The sequence below is a fragment of the Urocitellus parryii genome, chromosome 7 (assembly GCF_045843805.1).
Source record: "Urocitellus parryii isolate mUroPar1 chromosome 7, mUroPar1.hap1, whole genome shotgun sequence".
Lineage (NCBI taxonomy): Eukaryota > Metazoa > Chordata > Mammalia > Rodentia > Sciuridae > Urocitellus > Urocitellus parryii.
In genome coordinates, this window is record NC_135537.1 from 117,862,318 (window position 1) to 117,885,625 (window position 23,308).

General features: G+C 38.5%; 1 protein-coding gene across 9 annotated transcripts in view; it reads right to left on the bottom strand.

Moving 5' to 3' along the window:
• Dhrs7b (dehydrogenase/reductase 7B) overlaps positions 1-22,445 on the bottom strand; it is a 50,671-nt gene extending 28,226 nt beyond the window's left edge. For 5 of the 9 annotated variants that reach the window (XM_026408694.2, XM_026408691.2, XM_026408687.2 and 2 more), the window contains exons 1-2: positions 22,402-22,445; positions 17,035-17,188 (exon numbers count right to left, since the gene is read on the bottom strand). In XM_026408694.2, coding sequence (XP_026264479.1) covers positions 17,035-17,092 — 58 coding nt within the window. In that variant the 5' untranslated portion in view covers positions 17,093-17,188; positions 22,402-22,445. Of the gene's footprint in view, positions 1-17,034; positions 17,193-21,871; positions 22,076-22,401 lie in introns of those variants that run through there. The other 4 variants (XM_077800601.1, XM_077800600.1, XM_026408690.2 and 1 more) reach the window with 4 other exon arrangements.
• Between the last annotated feature and the right edge of the window lie 863 nt (positions 22,446-23,308).

The window sequence follows — 23,308 nt, forward strand, 5'->3', positions numbered from 1 at the left end:
TTTCACTATAGCTACTGCTGACCTGTAGCCTGCTGCCACCACCCCTAGCCACTGCTACCACCACCTAGAGATCTGCTGCAGGGGAGAATCCAGGCTTGGTTGCATGTGGCTGTAGCCATCTTGGGGCACTGACCAGAGCCTGGGAGCCAAGATGCCTGCAGGTTTACCACCACAACCACCTGTGTCTGGCCGGGACCTGCAGGTCCAGTGTGAGGGTGCCTGTGGTTTTGGCAGTGCCTGGGTCTTCTGCTGGGAGTGCTGGTGGCCCTGTCTTGCTGCTGCTTCTCAGGTCACTCGTTTGCATGAGCATATCCCTGGTGGTCTCTCTGCAAGTAGGAGCAGTGTTAAGATCCTGGAACTGCAGTGTGGCTGAGCCTGAGGTATCTGAAGCCTAGATCAGTGGGATAGTGACTGAGTCTGGGAGGGCTGATCTGGGCCTGGTGATACTGTGAGATGGGCTGAGAAACTTTTGAATGCTGACAGAGACAGTTCGACTAACCATTGAGATTTATTTTTCTTTTCACTAACATCTCTACCATATTTGGAACAGGGTTTTGTTTTTTATTCTAACTTGTTACATGACAGTAGAATGCATTGCAATTCATATTACACATATAGAGCACAATTTTTCATATCTCTGGTTGTAGACAAAGTAGAATCACACCATTTGTATACTTTGGGTGATGATGTCCATCTCATTCCCCATGCTTCCTCCCTTTCCCTCCCTCCCCTTTGCTCTATCTAGAGTTTGTCTCATCTTCCCATGCTCCCCTCCCCAATTCCATTATAAATCAGCCTCCTTATATCAGAGAAAACGTTCGACTTTTGTTTTTTTGGGAATTGGCTAACTTCACTTAATATTATCTTCTCCAACTCCATCCATTTACCTGAAAATGCCATGATTTTATTCTCTTTTCATGCTGAATAGTATTTCACTGTGTGTATATATGCCACATTTTCTTTATCCATTCATTAACTGAAGGGCATCTAGGTTGGTTCCACAGTTTAGCCATTGTGAATCGTGCTGCTATATTGATGTGGTTGTGTCCCTGTAGTATGCTGCCCTTTGGTTATAGACCAAGGAATGGAATAGCTTGGTTAAATGGTGGTTCCATTCCCAGTTTTCCAAGGATTTTCCATACTGCTTTCCGTATTGGCTGCACCAATTTGCATTCTCACCAGCAGTGTATGAGTGTACTTTTCCCCCACATCTTCACCAACATTTATTGTTGTTTATATTCTTTTTTTTTCTTTTTCTTTTTTTTTATTGTTGGTTGTTCAAAACATTACATAGTTCTTGATATATCATATTTCACACTTTGATTCAAGTGGGTTATGAACTCCCATTTTTACCCCGTATACAGATTTGTATTCTTTTTAAAAAAAATTTTTGTAGTTGCAAATGGACAGCATACCTTTATTTTATTTGTTTATTTTTATGTGGTGCTGAGGATCGAACCTAATGCCTCACACATGCTAATAGCTGCCATTCTGACTGGAGTAAGATGAAATCTTAGTTTGATTTTCATTTCTCTGATTGCTAGAGATGATGAATATTTTTTCATATATTTGATTGATTGATTATATATCACCTTCTGAGATGTTCAGTTCCTTGGCCCTTTTATTGATTGGGTTGTTTTTGGTTTTTTGTTTTGTTTTGGTTTGGTTGGTGTTAAGAGTTCTTTATGTGCATGTGGTAAAAATTTGCTCCCAAAATGTAGGCTCTCTATTCACCTCACTGATTGATTCTTTTGCTGAGAAGAAACTTTTTAGTTTGAATCCATGACATTTATTAATTTTTGATTTTAACTCTTGCGCTATAGGAGTCTTATAAAGGATATTGGGGCCTAATCTGACATGATGAAAATTTAGGTCTACTTTTTCCCCTAATAGGCTCAGTGTCTCTGGTTTAATTCCTAGATCCTTGATACACTTTGAGTTGAGTGTGCATGGAGATAGGGGTTTAATTTCATTTTGTTGCATATGGATTTTCAGTTTTCCCAGCACCATCTGTTTTTTATGCATTAGTATCTGGAGAACGATGATATATGAATGGTGTTTTGCATTTTTGTTGTATTCTTATAGCTTTAATTTTTTCTCTTTGTTTATATTCTTCCTCTCACCTATATTCTTTTTTTTTTTAAAAGAGAGAGAGAGAGAATTTTTTTTTAATATTTATTTTTCAGTTTTCGGTGGACACAACATCTTTATTTTTTAATTTAGGTGGTGCTGAGGATCGAACCCAGCGCCCCACGCATGCCAGGTGAGTACGTTACCGCTTGAGCCACATCCCCAGCCCTCACCTAAATTCTTGGATTTTCTTTCCACCTTTTCTCCAACCAACAGCCAATCTTTGTCAGCTCCTCTTCCAGTGTTCCTGTGAATTTTTGCTTTTAGCTTCTCTCTTCCTCCCTAGCGAACATCAACTATACTACTTCTGTTCTCTTGTCCACCATTTGAAACTGTTTTAGCAAATTTTCTGTTTATACTGTGGATTGTTACTGAATTCATCATTTTGGTCTAATGCAAAAAAGCAGTAGACACCTTAGTGGGAGTTATTAGGTTTGAGGCTATATATTGTGTACAGTGGGCTGTTGATATTGGTCTTACCATTAAAGGCAAAGTGCTGGAAACCTTCAGGAACACTATAGGTCTGCAGGGTAGAATTTGTGTTGCTTTAGATCCATAGTGTTAGAAGGGAAAACACAGGAACAACATGAAACACCAAGGGAATAAAGCACCCCAAACAAACCAAGATGGTTCAACAACAGAATCCACTGATAACACAGCTGAAGAAATGTCTAAGAATTGTACTTAATTAAATTGATCTGTGAAGTAAAAAGAGAGTATAAGGAGTAAAATAAAAAAAAAATACAGGAAGTGAAAGATCATTTCAATAAAGAGAGATTGTGGAAAAACACAAGTAGAAATCCTCAAAATGCAAATAAATTCAATAGAAAGCATCACCAACAGACTAGACCACTTGGAATACAGAACCTCAGGCAACGAAGACAAAATATATAATCTTGAAAATACAGTTAATCATGCAGAGAAGATGGTAAGAAACCATGAACACAACATCCAAGAATTATGGGATAACATAAAAAGACCAAATTTAAGAGTTATCAGAATAGATAAAGGAACAGAGATAGAAATCAAAGGAATGCACAATCTTTTCAATGATATAATATCAGAAAATTCCTCAAACCTAAAGAAAGGAATGGAAAATCAAATATAAGAGGCTTATTTGACCCCAAATGTACAAAAATACAGCAGACCCACACCAAGACACATCATAATAAGAATGACTAACACAGAGAATAAAGAAAAAAATCTTAAAGTCCATGAAAGAAAAAAATCAAATTACGTTCAGGGAGAAACCAATTCAGACCTCAACTAATTTCTCAGCCCAGACTCTCAAAGCTAAGAGGTCCTGGAATAATATATTTCAAGCTCTGAAAGAAAATGGATGCCAACCAAAAATTTTATATCCATCAAAATAAAGTTTCAGACTTGAAGATGAAATTAAAACATTCCATGATAAACAAAAATTAAAAGAATTCACAACTAGAAAGCCTTCAGTACAGAGCATTCTCAATAAAATATTCCATGAGGATGAAGTGGGGGAAAAAAGTATAAACCAGCAAAGGGAGGAACTACTCTAAAGGAATATTCAAACAAAGGAGAAACTAAGTTAAATTAAAAACCAGAAATAAATCAAAATGACAGAGAATACAAATCACATCTCAATAATAACCTTGAATGTTAATGGCCTAAACTCATCAATCAAAAGACATAGACTGGCAGATTGGATTAAAAAGCAAGACCCAACAATATGCTGTCTTCAAGAGACTCATCTCATGGGCAAAGACATCACAGGCTGAAGGTGGATTACATAAACAAGCAAGGGTTTCCATCCTCATTTCAAATAAAGTAGAATTCAAACCAAAGTTAATCAGAAGAGACAAATAAAGACATTTCATGCGTCTTAAGGGAAATATATATCATCAAGACAAAACTGCAAATATTTATGCCCCAAACAATGGAGCATCTATGTACATCAAACAAACCCTTCTCAATTTTAAGAATTAAATAGACCACAACACAATAATATTGGGTGATTTTAACACACCTCTCTCACTATTGGGCAAATCTTCCAAACAAAAACTAAATAAACTATAGAACTAAATAATACAATCAATAATTTAGATTTAACAGATATATAGAAAGAATATTTCATCCATCAGTGAGCAAATATACTCTCTTCTCAGCAGCACATGGCTCCTTCTCTAAAACAGACCATATCTTATGCCACAAAGCAACTCTTAGTAAATACAAAAAAAAAAAGATAATACCCTGCATTCTATCAGATCACAATGGAATGAGATTAGAAATCAACAATAAAATATACAAGCTACTCCAACAAATGGAGATTAAATAATACACTACTGAATGATGAATGGATAGTAGAAGAAATCAAAAAATTCTTAAGAGATAAATGAGAATGCTGATACAACATATCAAAATTTCTGGGACACTATGAAGGCAAGGCAATATTAAGAGGAAAGTGTATTGCATTGAGCGCATTCATTAAAAGAATATGAAATCAACAAATAAATGACCTAATACTATATCTCAAGCCCCTAGAAAAAGAACAAATCAACACCAAAAGCAGTAGAAAGATAGAAAGTAATTAAAATCAGAGCTGAAATCAATTGAATTGAAACAAAAGAAACAATTGAAAAAAATTGACAAAACAAAAAGTTGATTCTTTGAAAAAGTTAAAAAAAAAGGATAAAAGCCTAGCCATGCAATGAAGAGAAAAAGAGAGAAAACGCAAATTACTAAATATGAGATGAAAAAGGAAATATCACAGAAACTCAGAAGATAATTAGAAAACTATTTTGAAAATTTATACTCCAATAAAATAGAAAATATTGAAGACATTGACAAATTTCTAGACACATATGACCTATCCAAACTGAATGAGGAGGTCATAATACATGATTTATACAGATCAATTTCAAGTAATGAAATAGAAAATGCCATCAAAAGCCAACCAACCAAGAAAAGCCCAGGACCACATGGATTCTCAGCAGAATTCTATAAGATGTTTTAAAGATGAATTAACACCAATACTCCTCAAAGTATTCCATGAAATAGAAAAGGTAGGAACCCTTCCAAACTCATTCTATGAGGCTATTATCACTCTGTTACCAAAACTAGACAAAGACATATCATAGAAAGAAAACTTCAGACCAATATCCCTTGCTGAGGGCCATTGCCAAGCAGGAATGACGCATCGAAAATTCCTTGCCAGCGTACCCCATGTTAAATGGACTTGCTTTTAAATTTCGCTGTGACCTTGCATGTGTGTTTGAGAAAGATGACCCTGCTCAAGGTGATCGAGGGTGGATCCAGGTTTAAGGTGTATCCTGCAGGTTTGAGGAAGTATCCCGGTCCTTGGGTTTAGGGTGTTCCCGGTTTAAGACAATGTGGGTTTTAGGGAAGTTGGAGGTTGAAGATTATTGCTGCTGGGATTAGGGTGTTCCTGCTGCTTGTTCCCGTTGAGTTCTCATGAGATTAAAATGGGATTGGATAAAAGCCTCGTGGAGGAGGTGAATGGGGTGGGCAGATTTTGGATTTCCCCAGAACGTGTTTTGTGTAGAGGCCGGTATGAGTTTGGGAATAAAGAATTGCTGTTTGAATCTACAAAGCTGTGAGTGGCTCGTGATTCAGTGCCAAGCCAAGACATTGGCAATCCCTGATGAACATAGTGCAAAAATTCTCAATAAAATTCTTGCAGATCACATACAAAAACATATTTTAAAAGATAGTGCACCACAATCAAGTGGGGTTCATCCCAGGGATACAAGGTTGGTTCAACATAGAAAAATCAATAAATGCAATTCATCATATTAATAGACTTAAAAACAAGAATCATATGATTATCTCAATAGATGCAGAAAAAGCATTTGACAAAATACAGCATCCCTTCATGTTCAAAACACCAGAAAAACTAGGAATAGTAGGAATATACCTCAACATCATAAAACCAACATATAGCTAAACCCAAGGCCAGCATCATTCTAAATGGAGAAAAACTGAAGGCATTTACTCTAAAAACTGGAAGAAGACAAGGATGTCCTCCTTCACCACTTCTATTCAACATCATTCTTCCAACTCTAGCCAGAGCAATAAGATAGAAGAAAGAAAATAAAGGGATACAAATAGGTAAAGAAGAACTCAAACTATCACTATTTGCTAATGACATGATTCTATACCTAGAAGATCCAATAATTTCCACCAGAAAACTTCTAGAACTAATAAATGAATTCAGCAAAGCAGCAGGATATAAAATCAAACACATTCCTATATATCAGTGATGAAGCCAAAGAAAGAGAAATTAGGGAAACTACCCCATTCACAATAGCCTCAATATATATATATATATATCTGGAAATCTATTTAACAAAAGAGGTAAAGACCTCTACAATGAAAACTACAGAACACTAAAGAAAGAAATTAAAGGAAACCTCAGAAGATAGAAAGATCTCCCATGCTCCTGGATAGGCAGAATTAATATTGTCAAAATGGCCATACAACCAAAAACATTAAACATTAAACATTAATCTGCATTAAAACAGATTTAATGCAATTCGTATTAAAATCCCAATGACATTCTTCATAGAAACAGAAAAAGCAAACATAAAATTTATTTGGAAAAATAAGAGACCCAAAATAGCCAAAGAAATCCTTAGCAAGAAAAGTGAAGCAGAACGCATCACAATACCAAAACTTAAAACTATACTACAGAGCTACACAGTAACAAAAATGTCATGGTACTGGCATCAAAATAGACCTGTAAACCAATGGCACAGAATAGAAGACACAGAGGCAAACCCACACAGATACAATTATCTCATACTAGACAAAGGTGACAAAAACATTCACTGGAGAAAAAATAGCCTAATAGTGCTGGCAAAACTGAAAATCCATATATAGCAAAACGAAATTAAATCCCTATCTCTCACCTTGCACAAAAATTAACTCAAAGTGAATCAAAGACTTAGGCATTAAATCAGAGACCCTGCACCTAATAGAAGAAAAAGTAGGCCCAAATCATCTCCATGTCAGCCTAGGATCTGACTTCCTTAACAAGACCCCTAAAGTGCATGAAGTAAAATCAGGATCAATAGGATGGATTCAAATTAAAAAGCTTCTTCTCAGCAAAGGAAACAATAATATGAGGAGACAGCCTACAGATTAGGAGAAAATCTTTACCATGTGCACCTCTGATAAAGCATTAATCTTTAGGATATATAAAGAACTCAAAAAACTTAACACCAAAAAAATAAAAAATCCAATCAACAAAGAGCTAAGGAACTGAACAGACACTTTTCAGAAGAAGAAATACAATTGATCAACAAATATATGAAAAAGTGTTCAACATCTCTAACAATTAGAAAAGTGCAAGTCAAAAACTAGACTAAGATTTCATCTCACGCCAATCAGAATGGCAATCATCAAGAATACAGGCAACAACAAATATTAGTGAGGATGTGGGGAAAAAGGTACACTCGTACATTGCTGGTGGGACTGCAAATTGGTACAACCACTATGGAAAGCAGTATGGAAATTCCTCAGAAAACTTGGAATGGAACCACCATTTGACCCAGCTATCCCATTCCTCAGCTTATACCCAAAGGACTTAAAATCAGTATACTACAGTAATGCAGCACCATCAATATTTATAGCAGCTCAATTCATAATAGCTAAATTATGAAACCAACCTAGGTGTCCTTTAATGAATGAATGGATAAAGAAAATGTGGTCTACATATTCAATGGAATATCACTCAGCTTTAAAGAAAAATGAAATTATGGCATTTGCTGGTAAAAGGATGGAGCTGGAAAATATCATGCTAAGCAAAATAAGCCAATCCCAAAACAATAAAAAGCTAAATGTTTTCTCTAATATGCAGATGCTAATTCACAGTAACAGGGAGCACTAGGGAAAAAACAGATTTACCTTAGATTAAGTAGAGGGATGTGAAAGGAGGGGAGGGGAGGGGATGAGGTGACAGGAAGCATAGTAGAATGAACCAGACATTTGTATGTATATATATGACTGTATGACCAATGTGATTGATTCTACAACATGTAAACTCAGAAAAGTAAGAAATTATATCCTGTCTATGTATGATCTATCAAAGTATATAAATGCATTCTACTGTCATGTATAACTAAAACAAATTTAAAAATTTTTAAAAATTTTAAAATGGTAATAGTGTGATCTGTAGTGATACACACCTATAATCCCAGAGACTCGGGAGGCTGAGACAGAAGGATATTAAGTTTGAGGCCGGCCTGAGCAACTTAGCAAGGCCCACAGCAACTTACTGAAACTCTGTCTCAGAAATAAAAAATAAAAAAGAGCTGGGGATATGGCTCAGTAGTAAAGTACCCCTGGATTAAATCCCCAGTACCCCTCCCCACAAAAGGCAATATTACCTAACAAAGACAAGTCTCAAATGGGTATAAGTAAGTGGGAATTAGAAATGACATTATTAACATGGATGACATTAATGACAAGTCAGGCCCTGGACAGGTTAATAACCAGGCATAGAATTTTGGTTGAAAATCGTCAAACTTAAGTAAAACTACTGGTAATATTTCTCTTTATTTAAAAAAAAAAAAGTCAATGTACAAGAAATTGTGGACTAGAATTAACCATTTGAGGGCATCTTAACCACTGTGAGAAATAAAGTTCAGTGGTTCATTTTCAGAATATAATATTTAGCCTTAATTAGATCCAGTTTTGTTGCCATTTTAATTCCAGCTCTTCCCTTCACCTGCCCTAATTTTTAAATTAGCTAATTGTGCAGACTGTCACCTGGAGCTCCTCCTTTCAGGGCAAAGGGCAGGGTTGCATCAGGGATAAAAAGGGGCGGATGATCTGCACTATCAGCCCAGGTGTATTGGCTAGCCAGGTTGGACAACAAGCCCTCTGTCAGGAGTCAAGTTTGCCTTGCCCACACACTTTCAAGCGGTGTTTGATTTCCTGCAGTACCCAGTTATTTCTAACACCACAAACAACTATATGGTACTCACAAACCATTTATTTCTAGGATAACCCCTGTATGGTACAACATTTTAGACATTCCTTCAGTCTAACATTTTACTGCACTGTAAGTCTCAGTAAATTTTTTAAAATTTGATTTTCCCTGTTGCCAAAAGGGAAAGAGATCTTATACCCTCATGTGCCCCACCCCGTTTTTCCAGTTTTTTGTTTGTTTGTTTGTTTGAGACAGGGTTTCACTAAATTACTCAAGCTGGCTGCCACCTCCAGAGTTGCTGGGATTACATGGTGTAAGGCCCCATGGCCCAGTGAAACCTAGTATTTTAAATCCATCCTTCATTCCTTTTAAATATATGCAAACCTTTGAAAGCTAAATAAGCTAGCTCTGGCCAGCAGTAAAACCCAGGGCTGTTTTTCTGAATGACTGGAACCTCACCTTTTCAAATGTAAACATCAAAGAAGACAATCACCCTGGCAATTTAGTCTGGATGCCTTAACTACCTGCCTATCACAGAAACACAAGAAGTTTTCTTTTTCTTTCATATAAAGGCATTTAAATAGCACAGATGACTAACTCAATCAATTAGCAGGTGAATTTAGGATGAATTATGAAAGCACATATAGCAAATGGTGCTCTAAAGGGTTCTTATAAGAGGATAAATCTCATTAATCTTGAGACTATGTACATAATGGGCTATATCTGCTCGGCTACCGATGGTGGGATTTCATTTGTCTTTGTAAATCCAGTCTGTCTAGTGCTTATCCAATAACAGAACTATTTTCTGTCTTTTCCACATTTGTAAAGAACATTTTCTGGGTTGACAGGAGACTGTACTTTAATTTTTACCTCACATACAGGGAATATTCTACACCTTGTCTTGGCTCACCTCACTGCTGCTTTCATACTTGCCTCAGAATGACACCACACACAAACTTTGACTTGGTGGTAGTAGAAAGGAAAACAAGTCAGGGACATGAATATATAAGCAAGGCTTCAAACAGGGCTTCTCCTTGAGAAAGGAGACATCACAATAATAGGGAGTTCCAAGCAGGTGCCAGGACAAAGGAGAAAGCTAGTTTATTGATGCAAAAGAGTGGGAGGGTGGGCTGGATTCAGGAAGGTTACAGGCTTTAGGTGCACTTTCACAGGTGTTTTTCTCTTCCTGGGCCAGCACTTTAACCTTCAAGGAGGGAGAGTTTGCAGGTCATCCCGAGGTCAAATGTTACATTCTCATACTGCTGACACATCCTCTATAAACATCTCTGCCTTGGGAAGAGGAAGAGTTACTGTAGCTGCTTAGAGATCACATAGGTGGGAAGTGGAAGAGCCCCAGGAATTTGCTGTTTTGGTGACTCCTCAACACTTTTATCCTTTAGGTTGTTTGTCCTGGGAGAGTCATGGAAGGGTATCCTAGTTTTATTGATGCACCTGGCTTTCTGAGGCAGATAAAACAGAGTGAGTCAGTGATGAAACCAGAGTTCCAAATGAAACCAGATTCTCTCATTTACCAATATTTTTCTGGGTTCTTGTCTCACAAATTTGAAGAATGAAATCCACAGAAAATAAGAGAAGGCAAGAAGGAACAGAGTAGGATTTATTTACGTGAGAAGAGGCAGAACAAGGTGAGAGAGGAACTTGTAGCAAGTTTTTTCACTTAAATGAACTAGAGTAAGGGCTTACATAGCTTCCAGGTAGAGGCACTGATCAAAATTCATGCTAAACAGGCACTGGAAAAGTATTAAGTCTCTTGGCTTGGTCCCTGATCCTCTGATTGCTGCATCCTTTGGCCTTAGAGTTTGAACTTTCCTGTAAGGTCCATTCTGGTCTACCCACACTTCCATTTTCCCTCCACTCCAGGACAAAGGAGTTAGTTAAGCTCAAGGAGCTTTACATTTGAAAAATACTTAATTGAGGTACATTACCCTGACTACCTGAACAATGACTATTCTTATTCAGTGAGGAGGATGGGAAAAGCACATAAGTTTTTCTTTGTTTTAGTTTTCTGGGTATGGGAATTGAACTCAGGGACATGGCTTTGAACTCATGATCCTCTGTCTTAGCCTCCCAAACTGCTTGGATTACAGGCGTGTGACACATCGGCTACACATGTTCTTAATATTTAACAAGCCACAAATTAAGGTGGGCCAGCAGGGAAAAGCACATGCCATGCTTTTAATAGCTAACAAGCTGAGTTAAGGCCCAGAGGTGCATTTGCCCTTTGACCCTATAGTGGTCCCTATCTATCTCCTCTTCTTTGTGAGAAAAAGTCTGGTGGTTCATTTTCAAAATACAAAATGTAGCTTTACATGTAGTACTACTGGGGATGGGGGGAGGGGACCAGCCAAAGGGGAAATAGAACAGAGTGATTACCAGCAGTCAACACCTTAGTGTGATAAATTCACAGCCCCTTCACAGGCAGGAGTTGATAGGTCAGCTTAACCAACAGAGATAAACTGCAGTACATGCCAAGATGCACCTACTCCAAAAAGGCCTTCCTGCCACACAAGAACAAAGGGAGGTGGAGACAACTAAAGGTACATGTCTTTAAATAACTCCGTAGGGGACTGTAAAACCTAGGCAACATTCAGGAAGACTGTGCACCCCTCGGCACTCAGCCATTGAGGAACCACTGAGGAGTCTTTTACACTAGGGGATAAAATGCTGATTGCAACAGCTCTGAGAGGCCTGCTCACTCAGACAGCCCATCTCGCAAGACCATCATTAAAAGCCTTGCTCCTACAGTACCTCATGTCTCCACACTCATTTTTGGGGTTTGGGCAGGTAAGCATGTTTCTCATACCCTTCAAGAATATTCCCTTATTCTTAAGGGGTGCCACTTTTCAAGAGGGTCCCTGACTGATTAAAAGAAAAATACTCCTCCCTGACAAAGAGCTTTTTGAGACTATGAGCCCATTCCTGTATCAAAGACTTAGGAATTAGAACACAAACTATGCAACTCCGAGAAGAAAACATACGGTCAATACTCCAACATGCAGGCATGGGCAACAACTTTCTCAACAGGACCCCAAAAGCTCAGGAAAGAATGCTAAGAGTTAATAAATGGGAAGGCATCAAATTAAAAGCTTCAGCACAGCAAAGGAAGCAATTAGGAATATGAAGAGAGAATTTACAGAATGGGAGAAAATCTTCTGAGGATTAATACCCAGAATATATAAAGAACTCAAAAAACTTAACACTAAAAAATCCAATTAATAAATGGATTAAACACTTCTCAAAAGAAGAAATACAGAGACTGGAGTTCTGGCTCAGTGGAAGAGCATTTGCCTAGCATGTGTGAGGCACTGGGTTTGATTCTCAGCACCACGTATAAATTAATGAATAAAATAAAGGTCCATCAATATCTAAAGAAATATTTTTTTAAAAAAAAGAAGAAATACAAATGGCCAACAAATATATGAAAAAGTATTCAACATCATTAGCAATTAGGGAAATGCAAATCAAAACTACACTGAAAGTTCATCTCATACCAGTCAGAATGGCAGTCATCAAAAATACAAATAGTAACAAAATGATGGAGAGGATGTGAAGAAAAAGGAACACTTTTACACTGTGGCTAGGATTGTAAATTAGTGCAACCACTCTGGAAATCAGTATGGAAGTTCCTTCAAAGACAAGGCATGGAACCACTATGTGACCCACTCTACCACTCCTTGGTACTTACCCTAAATATTTAAAGTCGGCCTGCTATAGCAATACATGCATACCCATGTTGATAGCAGCACAATTCACAATAGCCAAACTATGGAACCCACCTAGGTGTCCATCAATAAATAAACGGATATTTTTTTTAAAATGTAGTATACATACACAATGGAGTTATGGTCAGCTAAAAAGAAGAATGAAATTATGTTATTTGCAGGAAAATGGATGGAACTTGAGAATATTATGTTAAGCAAAATAAGACAAACTCCGGCTGGGTATGTGGCTCAAGCTGTAGCGTGCTCGCCTGGCATGTATGCGGCCCGGGTTCAATCCTCAGTATCACATACAAAGATGTTGTGTCTGCCAAAAACTAAAAAATAAATATTAAAATTCAAAAAAAAAAAAAAGACAAACTCAAAGTCAAGGGTCATATGTTCTCTTACATATGGAAGCTAAAGAGGAAAAAGGAAAGATCGTGCTTGGGGGAGGGGGGAGTTCTCACAGAAATGAGTTGAGTAGCAGAAAGAGACCAGGGGGAGGGAAGAAGGGAGAGAAAAGGGAAACACTGGGAAATGATATTGGCCAAATTATTTTGTTATATTGTGCCATTTACAAATATGCAACAATGAATCCCACCATTATATACCACTATAATGTACCAAGAAAATAAATAGGGGCAGAAAAAAAGAGCCCATTCCAATTGTTTGCCTTTGTGATACTCCCACATAGATTACTTCAAAGGCATCTTATTCAAAACTAAACTGATTTTCTACTAGGGTTTCCTACAGGAGATGCACAAGCTAGAAAAGAATCAGCCCAAAGAGCTTTCCCTTCTTACCCAATGTCAACCTACCAGCAAGTCTCACTCATAACACCTACATAGTCCTCAAATCTGACTTCTGCATCCAACTAAAGAGCCAGAGTTATTTTTCATAAACACAGACATGATAATACTACTCCCCTGGCTAAACTAGTCAATGGCTTCCCCCATGTCCCTGGCATGGCTTACAAGACTTGCATGGTCTGACCCCTGCCTACCTCTGCAACCTCATCTCCTTAACTCTCTGCTTCTCTCTCTGTCCTCCATCTCCAACTATGAGTGTAAGCTCCATGACAGCAGAGACCATGCCTATCTGCTCACCACTGTATCCTGGCACCAGACAAATAAATATATATTGAGGAATCATGGTGTTAAAACAACTGTAGTATCTTAAGTGGAAGCAAGTGAATCATTAACTAAACTATACACAGTGGAAGGGAAAAGTCTTATACATGTTTGTATCCTAGGTAGCTAACACAGAGCTTGGACCATAATGGAACTTTAAAAAAATGTAAAATCAATTTACAAATTAGAGACAAATATGATGAAATATCAGCACATTACATCTATTTAGCTTTGCACTGCAGATTTTCACATGCTGATTAAGTCTCGAATTTGGGTATTTATCCCTCTTTCCATCACGATCCCCTTCTGTGGGGAGGAAACTAAAGTCTAAACACATTCTTGAAGTAGAAGACTGGGCCCCAAGACAGAGCTAAAAAAAATATGGTTTTGGAACCGAGTACATGTTCTGAAAAGCAAATAAACCAAGACTGGGAAGGGGGAGGCGGGTATTGCTCTTATGATAAAGATCTCTATCTCACTTGGCATCTGATCTTGCAACATTCTCCACCCTTTGGCCACACAGGTCATCCAATAACCACAACATATAAGATCTCTGACTTTCAAGGCTTCCCACATGACCTTCCCTCACTGTCACAGCTCTTTGCCCAATTTAACTCTAACTCAACCCTTGTAATCTCAACTAAATACTATTTAGACATCTATTAGAAACAGTCCTCACACCTGTCTCTCCCAACTCCCTCCCCGATGTTAGCTATGTATTCTCATGGCACCCTCTACTGTCCTCCACAGAAGGTACAACAGTAATGAATTTAGTTTTAATGACACGTTTACTATCTCTTGTTAGATTTATTAAAAATCTTAAAAACAAGGGCTGTATCTGTTTTGGTCATCACTTTATTCCAAACACCTAGCACATTGCTGGCACACAGCAGGTAAAAAGTATCTGTTAAATAAGGAACGGAGGTTAGGAGTGTATTTCAATGGTAGAACAGTTGCCTAGCATGCATGAGGCCCTGGTTCACCAAAAATCAAAAAGAAAAAAGGGGATGAATGCAATACGTTGATAATCACCAGGTTTTACAGTGACATGGAATTGGCTCTGCTCTTACTATCTCTGTACCTGTTAAAAGATTCTTATAAGCTCTCAGCCCACTTTCTTCATCTATAAATATAGTAGTTCCTATTTTACAAAGTTATTATAGGATTGAATAATACATAAAGTATTTAGCATGGTGCCTGGTTATAGCAAATGTTTAATAAATATTACCTATTACAGGTTGCATATCCCTAATGCAAAAATCTGAAATGCTCCAAAATCCAAACCTTTTTGGTACCAACACAAGGAGAAAATTCCACCTCTGACCTCATATGATAGGTCACAATAAAAATAGAATACTGACCTACTGCAGCAGTCATGTGCATGCCAGGCTTGCTCCAGAACTGGTGGTTCAGGCTCCTTTTACTGAGCAGTATACCTGAATCCTATTCTGTTTTATTCAGTTTGAAAGGAAGTCGGAAGACAGCAATTTGTGATGAGTAAATGCTTTCCTTTAAATGTTAAGGTCATTTGTTTTGTACTGGTTGTTATAAAGTCAGTTTAAATATATTCTGGTTAAATGCCAGAGAATTTTAAAAATTTTTTAAGTTTTTAAATTTTAAAGTTTAAACTACCTGTCAAATAAGGACTGCCTGCGTACTTAGTATAACCCACTCGTGTTATACTAGTTTCTCCTACACAACACAGCCACTGACTCTTTGGGAGCCTAAACATCACAATAACAATTATTTAGTTCATTTATCTGCTAAGGAAAATATTAAACTTTTACACACTTTAAATAAGTGTCATTATCTTTATTTGGTGGAGGAACTAAAGCCCAAGATAGACCAGTAAGTAGAGGGAAGCACTATTTCAATACAGAGCCAGAACCATTATGTGCTAACCTGCTAAGTTCCCATTACACTGTATTTGAATAGGGAGATTTTTGTAAGAGATTCATTATTTGTTCCCAAATTATTTAAGTTCAAGGATGATTGTTCCAAGGACTTAATTGTGTGATCATGGGGTATTTTTACACACATTCAGACCATTAGCACTAGAAGATGAAGTTCCTAGGTCTCTATGATCCATAAGCCTCTAAGACCAACTTATCTTCAAAGGACAAATTTACTCCCATATAGCAAATAAACATTCTATGATTATTTGTTTAAAGAACGTACATAACATGATGGAACCAAGTGTGTGATAATGGGGATAGCATTAATTTGAGGATCTGAAATTTTGGGTTTGAGTTTCAGCTCTGCTGTTTATTACCACTATGATCTTGGTTAAGTTACTTGAGTTCTCTGATCTATAAAACTATATTTTTGCTCGTCTATAAAACAGGAGGATTGCCAAGTGCAGTAGCACACACCTGTAATCCCAGCAGCTCACAAGGCAGAGACAGGAAGAGAGTGAGTTCAAAGCCAGCCTTGGCAAAAAGTGAGGTGCTAAGCAACTCAGTGAAACCCTGTCTCTAAATAAAATACAAAAAAAAAAGAGCTCGGTCGCCTAGCATGTGTGAGGCCCTGGGTTTGACCCTCAGCACCACATAAAAATATAAATAAAATAAAGGTATTGTGCCTAACTACAACTAAAAAATAAATATTAAAAAAAAACAGGGGGCTGGGGATGTGGCTCAAGTGATAGCACGCTCGCCTAGCATGTGTGAGGCACTGGGTTCAATTCTCAGCACAACATAAAAATTTAAAAAATAAAGATATTGTGTGCACCTAAAACTGAAAAATAAATATTTTTTAAAAAATTAGGGCTGGGGATGTGGCTCAGTGGTCAAATGCCCCCTGAGTTCAATCCCCAGTACCAAAAAAAAAAAAGGAGGGCTGAACTAGGTAATCTATAGAGATTTATTAAACTCCAGTTCCACTGGTGTAATGAGTAGACCTCTGTGTCCTATGGAGGAATTTGAAAGCTAATATTGGTTTCTTGGAACAGTTTCCATGGGTGTGACAATTGCTTTAATTATCCAAAATCTTTCAAGTTACTTTAATTATCCAAAATCTTTCAAAATCTTTATTTTATTTTTCCATGCCAACTAAAATTGGGATTATTGTCATTACTGGATTGAGCAATAAACAAATGCTAAAATTAAAAAAAAAAAAAACTTACCTTCCAGCCATGAAGGTACACGTGAAATATAAATGAAGCCGGGTGCAGCAACACACATCTGTAATCCCAGCAACTGCAGAGGCTGAGGCAGGAGGATCACAAGTTCAAGGCCAATCTCAACATCTTAGCAAGACCTAAGCAATTAAATGAGACCCTGTCTCAAAAAATAAATAAAAAAATAAGCTGTGAGCACATTTCAATGGTAAAGTGTCCTAAGTTCAAACATCAGTACCTCCCCCAAAAAAACATAAATGAATTTTGTTTTAGACTTGGATCTCATCCCCAAGACATCTCATTATGTATTTGCAAACATCCAAAAATTTTTTGAAAATCAAAACCCAAAACACTTCCGGTCCCAGCATTTCTGATAATGGACACTCAATCTGTATTACTATTAAATAGTTAAAAAGGGGCATAAATGTTAGAAAAGGCATATTCCACACTCTTTACTAGGACACAAATGTAACTCCCTTTATGCAAACCCATGGTTGCAAATTTGAATAAAACAAATTATACATATATAAATTGTATATTTATATATAGTGTGTATATATAATAATATATATTAAAAACAGTAGAGGAAATTGTTTCATTCAACCATAAAATTCAGAGATGGAGCAAGGTATGATCACTTTGATTAGGGTTTCAGCTTAATTTCTCTGAGATCATCTTAACAGTCTTCTTTTCTGACAACAGGATGACTTCTAATAGTGTCTAGGCCATGGGCTGGGGATGTGGCTCAAGTGGTAGCGCGCTCGCCTGGCGTGTGTGTGTGTGCCGCCCGGGTTCGATCCTCAGCACCACATACCAACAAAGATGTTGTGTCTGCCAAGAACTAAGAAAAAATAAATATTAAAATTCTCTCTCTCTCTCTGACCCCTCTCTCTCTCTCTCTTTAAAAAAAAATCTTTAAAAAAAAAAAAGAAATAAAAACTCAAAAAAAAAAAAATAGTGTCTAGGCCATCTGTTATCTCTTAACTAAAATCCTAAACTTCACCCTGAATGGACAAGCCATTTGCCTATCCTAAAATCACTCTGTCCAAGTTGTTGCCATGAACTGATTGACCAGAACCAAAGTTATATTCCTTCAGTGAGAATCTGTTAAGCCAAAAACTTCCTTTCCCCAAATTCCTCACGACTATGACTTTGACATACAACTTCAAATCTACATTTTAAATAGTCATTGATCACGTTTCCATCAATGATGTGCCAGGTATATGATAATAGTCCCATAAGATTATATATCACTTAGTGATGTCAAAGTTGTCCTCAATTACGTAAGAACACTCTCTGATGTTTGTATAATAGTGAAATCACTTCACAATGCATTTTTCCAGATATATCCTATTGTTAAGTTACACATGACTGTATACTGTATTATCTTAAAAAAAAATTCCCAAGGGCCTGGAGGTGTAACACAGCAGTGGAGTGATTGTCTAGCATGGGCAAAGCCTTGCGTTCGATCACTGTGGGGGTGGGGTGACATGCGTGGCCACCACATCTGAAACAGATCTACTTATAAAGCCAAGAATCTTTCTGGATATTAAGTGGCTGTGTACTAATTTCTCTGGGTTTCACATTTTCTTTTTTTCTTTTTTTTTTGGTGCTGGGTATCAAACCCAGGGACTTATACATGCAAGGCAAGCACTCTACCAACTGAGCTACATCCTCAGCCCTAGAGTTAACTTTTTTTTTTTTTTTAAGAGATAGAGAGGAAAGAGAGAGAATTTTTTAATATTTATTTTTTAGTTTTCAGCAGACACAACATCTTTCTTTGTATGTGGTGCTGAGGATTGAACCCAGGCCGCACGCATGCCAGGCGAGCGCGCTACCGCTTGAGCCACATCCCCAGCCCCCGGCTTTCACATTTTTATGTGCAATGTCAGGTTTCAGGTACAATGTTAAAAATTATTAATTCAGGTAGCAGGGTTCAAAACCTAGGTTTCACAATCTACAGGACCTCAGTCCAGCTACATCGTCCTCAGGGGACATTCAGACAAGGCAACTGACTTTGCCTTTAAGATAACTGCTTAGTAGGAAGTTCTACATCTCAATAAGAAAATGTCCCTCCCTTTGGTGTTTTCAGCATCCCACCACCAACCTCCCCACCCCCTAATCCCACTTCCTAGTACACACTCCAAAACCTACCTCTAACTTTGTTTTTGTCCCCTCAGCTTTTCTTACTTTTAACTCGTCTGTTCTTCAAACTCTTCATCCATAAAAATGGAACTAAACCAATACTTCCTTCTAAATAACACAATGGAAGCCATAAACTAACACACAGTAACTATTGTTTAAGTGTTCCTAAAGATCCCTAGTCAGCCTACAACTGAGAAAAAAAAAAAAACTAAAAAATCTTTTCAATGACATAATTTTTTTTTCAGAGTCCATTTTTTTTTAGAATAAAAGAAACTTCAACTTACTCCATTTACAGTAATGAAGTAAAATGTAAGATCCCAAAGAAGCGCCAAATGTTGCAAAGGGAGAAGAAAAATTAACAAATTAGGTAGTTCATTGTTTCTTAAGAAATATTATTTCAGCAAAACATACTTGATATATAATTTTTTTTTTAATGGTACTGGGGATCAAACCCAGGACCTCACACTTGCTAGGCAAGCGTTCTACCACTGAACCATATCCCCAGGTCTCTTTTATTTTTTTTTTATTTTGAAACAAGGACTCGATAAATTGCCCAGGCTGGCCTCAAAATTGCAATCCTCCCACCTCAGCCTCCCAGTAGATGGGATTACAGGTGTGTGCAACATACCCAGCATATATCCATTTTTTCTTTTAGGTGTTGATGGACCTTTATATTCATTTATTTATATGTGGTGCTGAGAATCGAACCCAGTGCCTTACACATGCCAGGCAAGTGCTCTACCACTGAGCTACAGCCCAAGCCAGCATATATCCATTTTTATAATGCAAGCCCTATAAAGCAAGCCCCCACAGCGCTACATGGCCTTCAGCCCACTGCTCATTCAGAAGCCTCACCACGTTGTTCTTTCTCTCTTTCTTTCATACATTAATGTTGCCCAGTCAGACCTCCTGGGTTCAGACAATCCTGCCTGAAACTCCTGAGAAGGTGGGACTACAGACTCCACCAGTGTGCCTGGCATTTAGGGGTAGTGCATGCTAGGGATGTAACCCTGGGCCTCCAGCATACTAGGCACCTTCTCTACACAGAGCTAAACCTTATTATTTTTCTTTTTTGGTACCAAACCTAGGAATATTTTACAACTGAGGTACAATCTCAGCCCTTTTCATTTTCTATTTTGAGACAGGGTCTCACCAAGTTGCCCAGGCTGGTGCTGAACTTCAGCCTTGTATGACTCAGCCTCCCAAGGAGTTGGAACTATACCACACTTGGCCAGACCTTAATTTTTTAATGTAATCTCTTTAACAAAGACCTATTCAAAGGCAACTTTTGTACCTGAATAAGCACATATTTTTGCAAAGAGGTGTTTGTCTAAAAACCTGCCTCCCTCACTAAATTACAATTTAGTTTCCATAACTCTCCTGTAAACACATAGTAATACCACCCATTTATGTGTTGAGGAGGAAGAAAATCATCTTTATAGCCGGTCCAGTGTATGCTCAAAAAGGTTAGTCCCCCTCCCTGTGATGAATCCAGCCTAATTCCATTTTAAGATTGGGAGCCATATTGTCACAAAGTCATGAAAAGATAATTTCTGTTTTACTATAAATTAGTGCGATTTCTAAACTTGTTTGGAATTCCTGCCTGTGCCTTGAACTCACCCATGCCTGGCTTCCCCTGACCAGATAACAACCCTCTCTAAAACCTTAGTGGCGCCTCATAAATTCTGATGTTGGGATCTGAATTTACTTCCTACCTTGAACTATCATGCCATGTAGATCATTAACCTGCTACCTGCCTTTGTATGATGCTTGTCAAAATCTGTAAATTCTCAAGACACCCCCCTTTGCAACTTTTTGTGCTATAAAACCACAAAGCTGGGGGACTGATCTCTAGCCCAGGGTTTTCAGGAGAGACAGTCCTGGCCAGCTCCAGGGTACACAAATACAAGTTTGCTTTAATTTGATTTAAAATTGGAGTCGGTGCTCTTTTCTTTTCGTCAGGGTTCAACACCTGCCCTGTGGAAAAGTAGATATTTCCTGATAATTCAAACTCCATTACTAAGCTAAGGATCCCCCTTTCCACCTGCCACTTATCTAGAAACTGATACTCGCCCCCCCCCCATATATGTACAGGTTGGAAGACATAAAAACATTTCCTGGCAATTCCACTAAGAGAAGCAAGTATATGTTCACTAAGCACATGCATAACTGAAACCTAAGTTACTTCAAGAGTAACTAAACAGTGCTGCACGCCTGCAGTCCCAGCTACTGGGGAAACTGAGGCAGAAAATCGCTTAAGCCTGAGCTCAGGAGTTGGAGGTCAGCCTAGGCAACGTGAAGCGAGACCCTGACTCAAAAGAGAGAGAGAGAGAGAGAAAGTGGGAGGGGGGTGAGAAGGGGAAAAGGATATCTTCTCAAGCTCAAATAACTATACCAAAGGCTTGGGAACTGAAAAGAGAATGAATTCTACGGGTACCATTGTTGTGTACCTACTGTGTGCCAGACACTAAGCTAAGGACCTTATAAGAGCAATCATATTTACACTTCACCATAGCCTTAACAGTGGGGGTATTATTCCTCCAAGTTACAGCTAAAAAAAAAAAAAAAAAAAAAAAAAAAACAGGCGCTAAGAGTCCAAGACCTCTGCCCACGGTTGCACAATCAGCACCAACTGGAGAAATAAGATATTTAAGACAGTCATTCCCATAAATGTTCTAGAGTCAATATTCTCCCCTACCTTCTCCTTTGCTAGTTCCAACTCTCCGTCCCTAGGCTAAAGTACCACCAACCTCCGGTGCCTCTGCCCCACGTCACACCACCTGCACACGCTGCTGCAGGAGCTCCGACCGGCCGGTGTGGAATTGGGCGACAGACCCTAGCCCAGCCGACGCCGGTGGCCTTTTACACACACCGCCTTCGCGGACGGGTGGGCGGGACCTTCTCCTCACTACTTCCGCTCCCGGCTAACGAAAACCAACGCCAGACCTCGGCTACCGGGCAGGGGGCCCCCCAGCCCACGAGACCACGCCAGACACAGGATTTCAGTGTCCCAACTGAGCTTTCCTTCAAAGTTGGCCCCGCGGGGTTACGGAATCCATGTGGGACCGGCGCGCCCCTCAGGGCCCGCAACCGTCGCTCGGTCACCACGCCGCTTCCCACCCCTCACACGGGAAAGTGTTCTCTCGAGTCCGGACATTCAGAGCACCTCAGCCCAGGACAAACCCCTAACACTTTTATCACAAAGGCTTTTTCCTCCCCCGACCCTACCAGGTTGCCGGAGAGCCCACAGTCTATTTCACGCTCCCGCCTCGGAAGTGACGTAAACTCAGAGCTGACCAATCCTAGTGTTTAGGGTGCGCATGCGCCTACGGACGTGAGCGGCTGCCAAAGTGTAGAAAATCCGAGTCTCCTGCGTGAGCACCTTCCCTTTATCTTCCGGAGGGGAAAATTATAAGTCTGTCGTTTGGGTTCCGAGGGCTTTTGGGGAAAGAAAAAAGTTGGGGAATTTATGCTACAGTTATGGAGATTATTGTAAAGTTGTAGTGATGAGAACACAGTGATATTGACTAAAAGATTGAAATGGAAAAAAAGGACAATGAAAAAGAAGAGAGAAGCCAGAGACAGACCCACACAGGCAGTCACAGCACCACCAACTAGGAAAATTCAATAAATAGTGCTAAGTTAATTGAATGTCCACTGGGAGAAAAATGAACCTTGACTCCTATCCCCTGCAAAAGAATCAGTTCTAGACAGTAACTAGCAGAATATTGCAACTATGACAAACGAAAACCCTCCTCACCAGAACCTAAAACTACCAATTCTAAACCTATTTATCCATGACAAATTGCTGGTACTCAAATTTGAGATGTTGCAAGACACCATTAAAAAGGCAAGCAATAGAACAGATATTTGTAATGCATTTACCTGAAAATGACTTATTTAGAATCTATAATTCTCGCAAAAAAAAAAAAAATTTAAAAGACCTGATTGGCAGAAGAGGAAGGCTGGAAAGAGTCTGTTGGAGAGAAAAACTGAGGGGAATTTTCATTGTTCAAAATTTGAAAGATGGCCAAAGTATGAAAATCTCCCTCTCTGTTTTCCCATCACCCAGTTCCCCTCCCATCGGCAAATATGTGACTGCAGAGCTCTTGTCTTCATGATTAAGCAATTATTT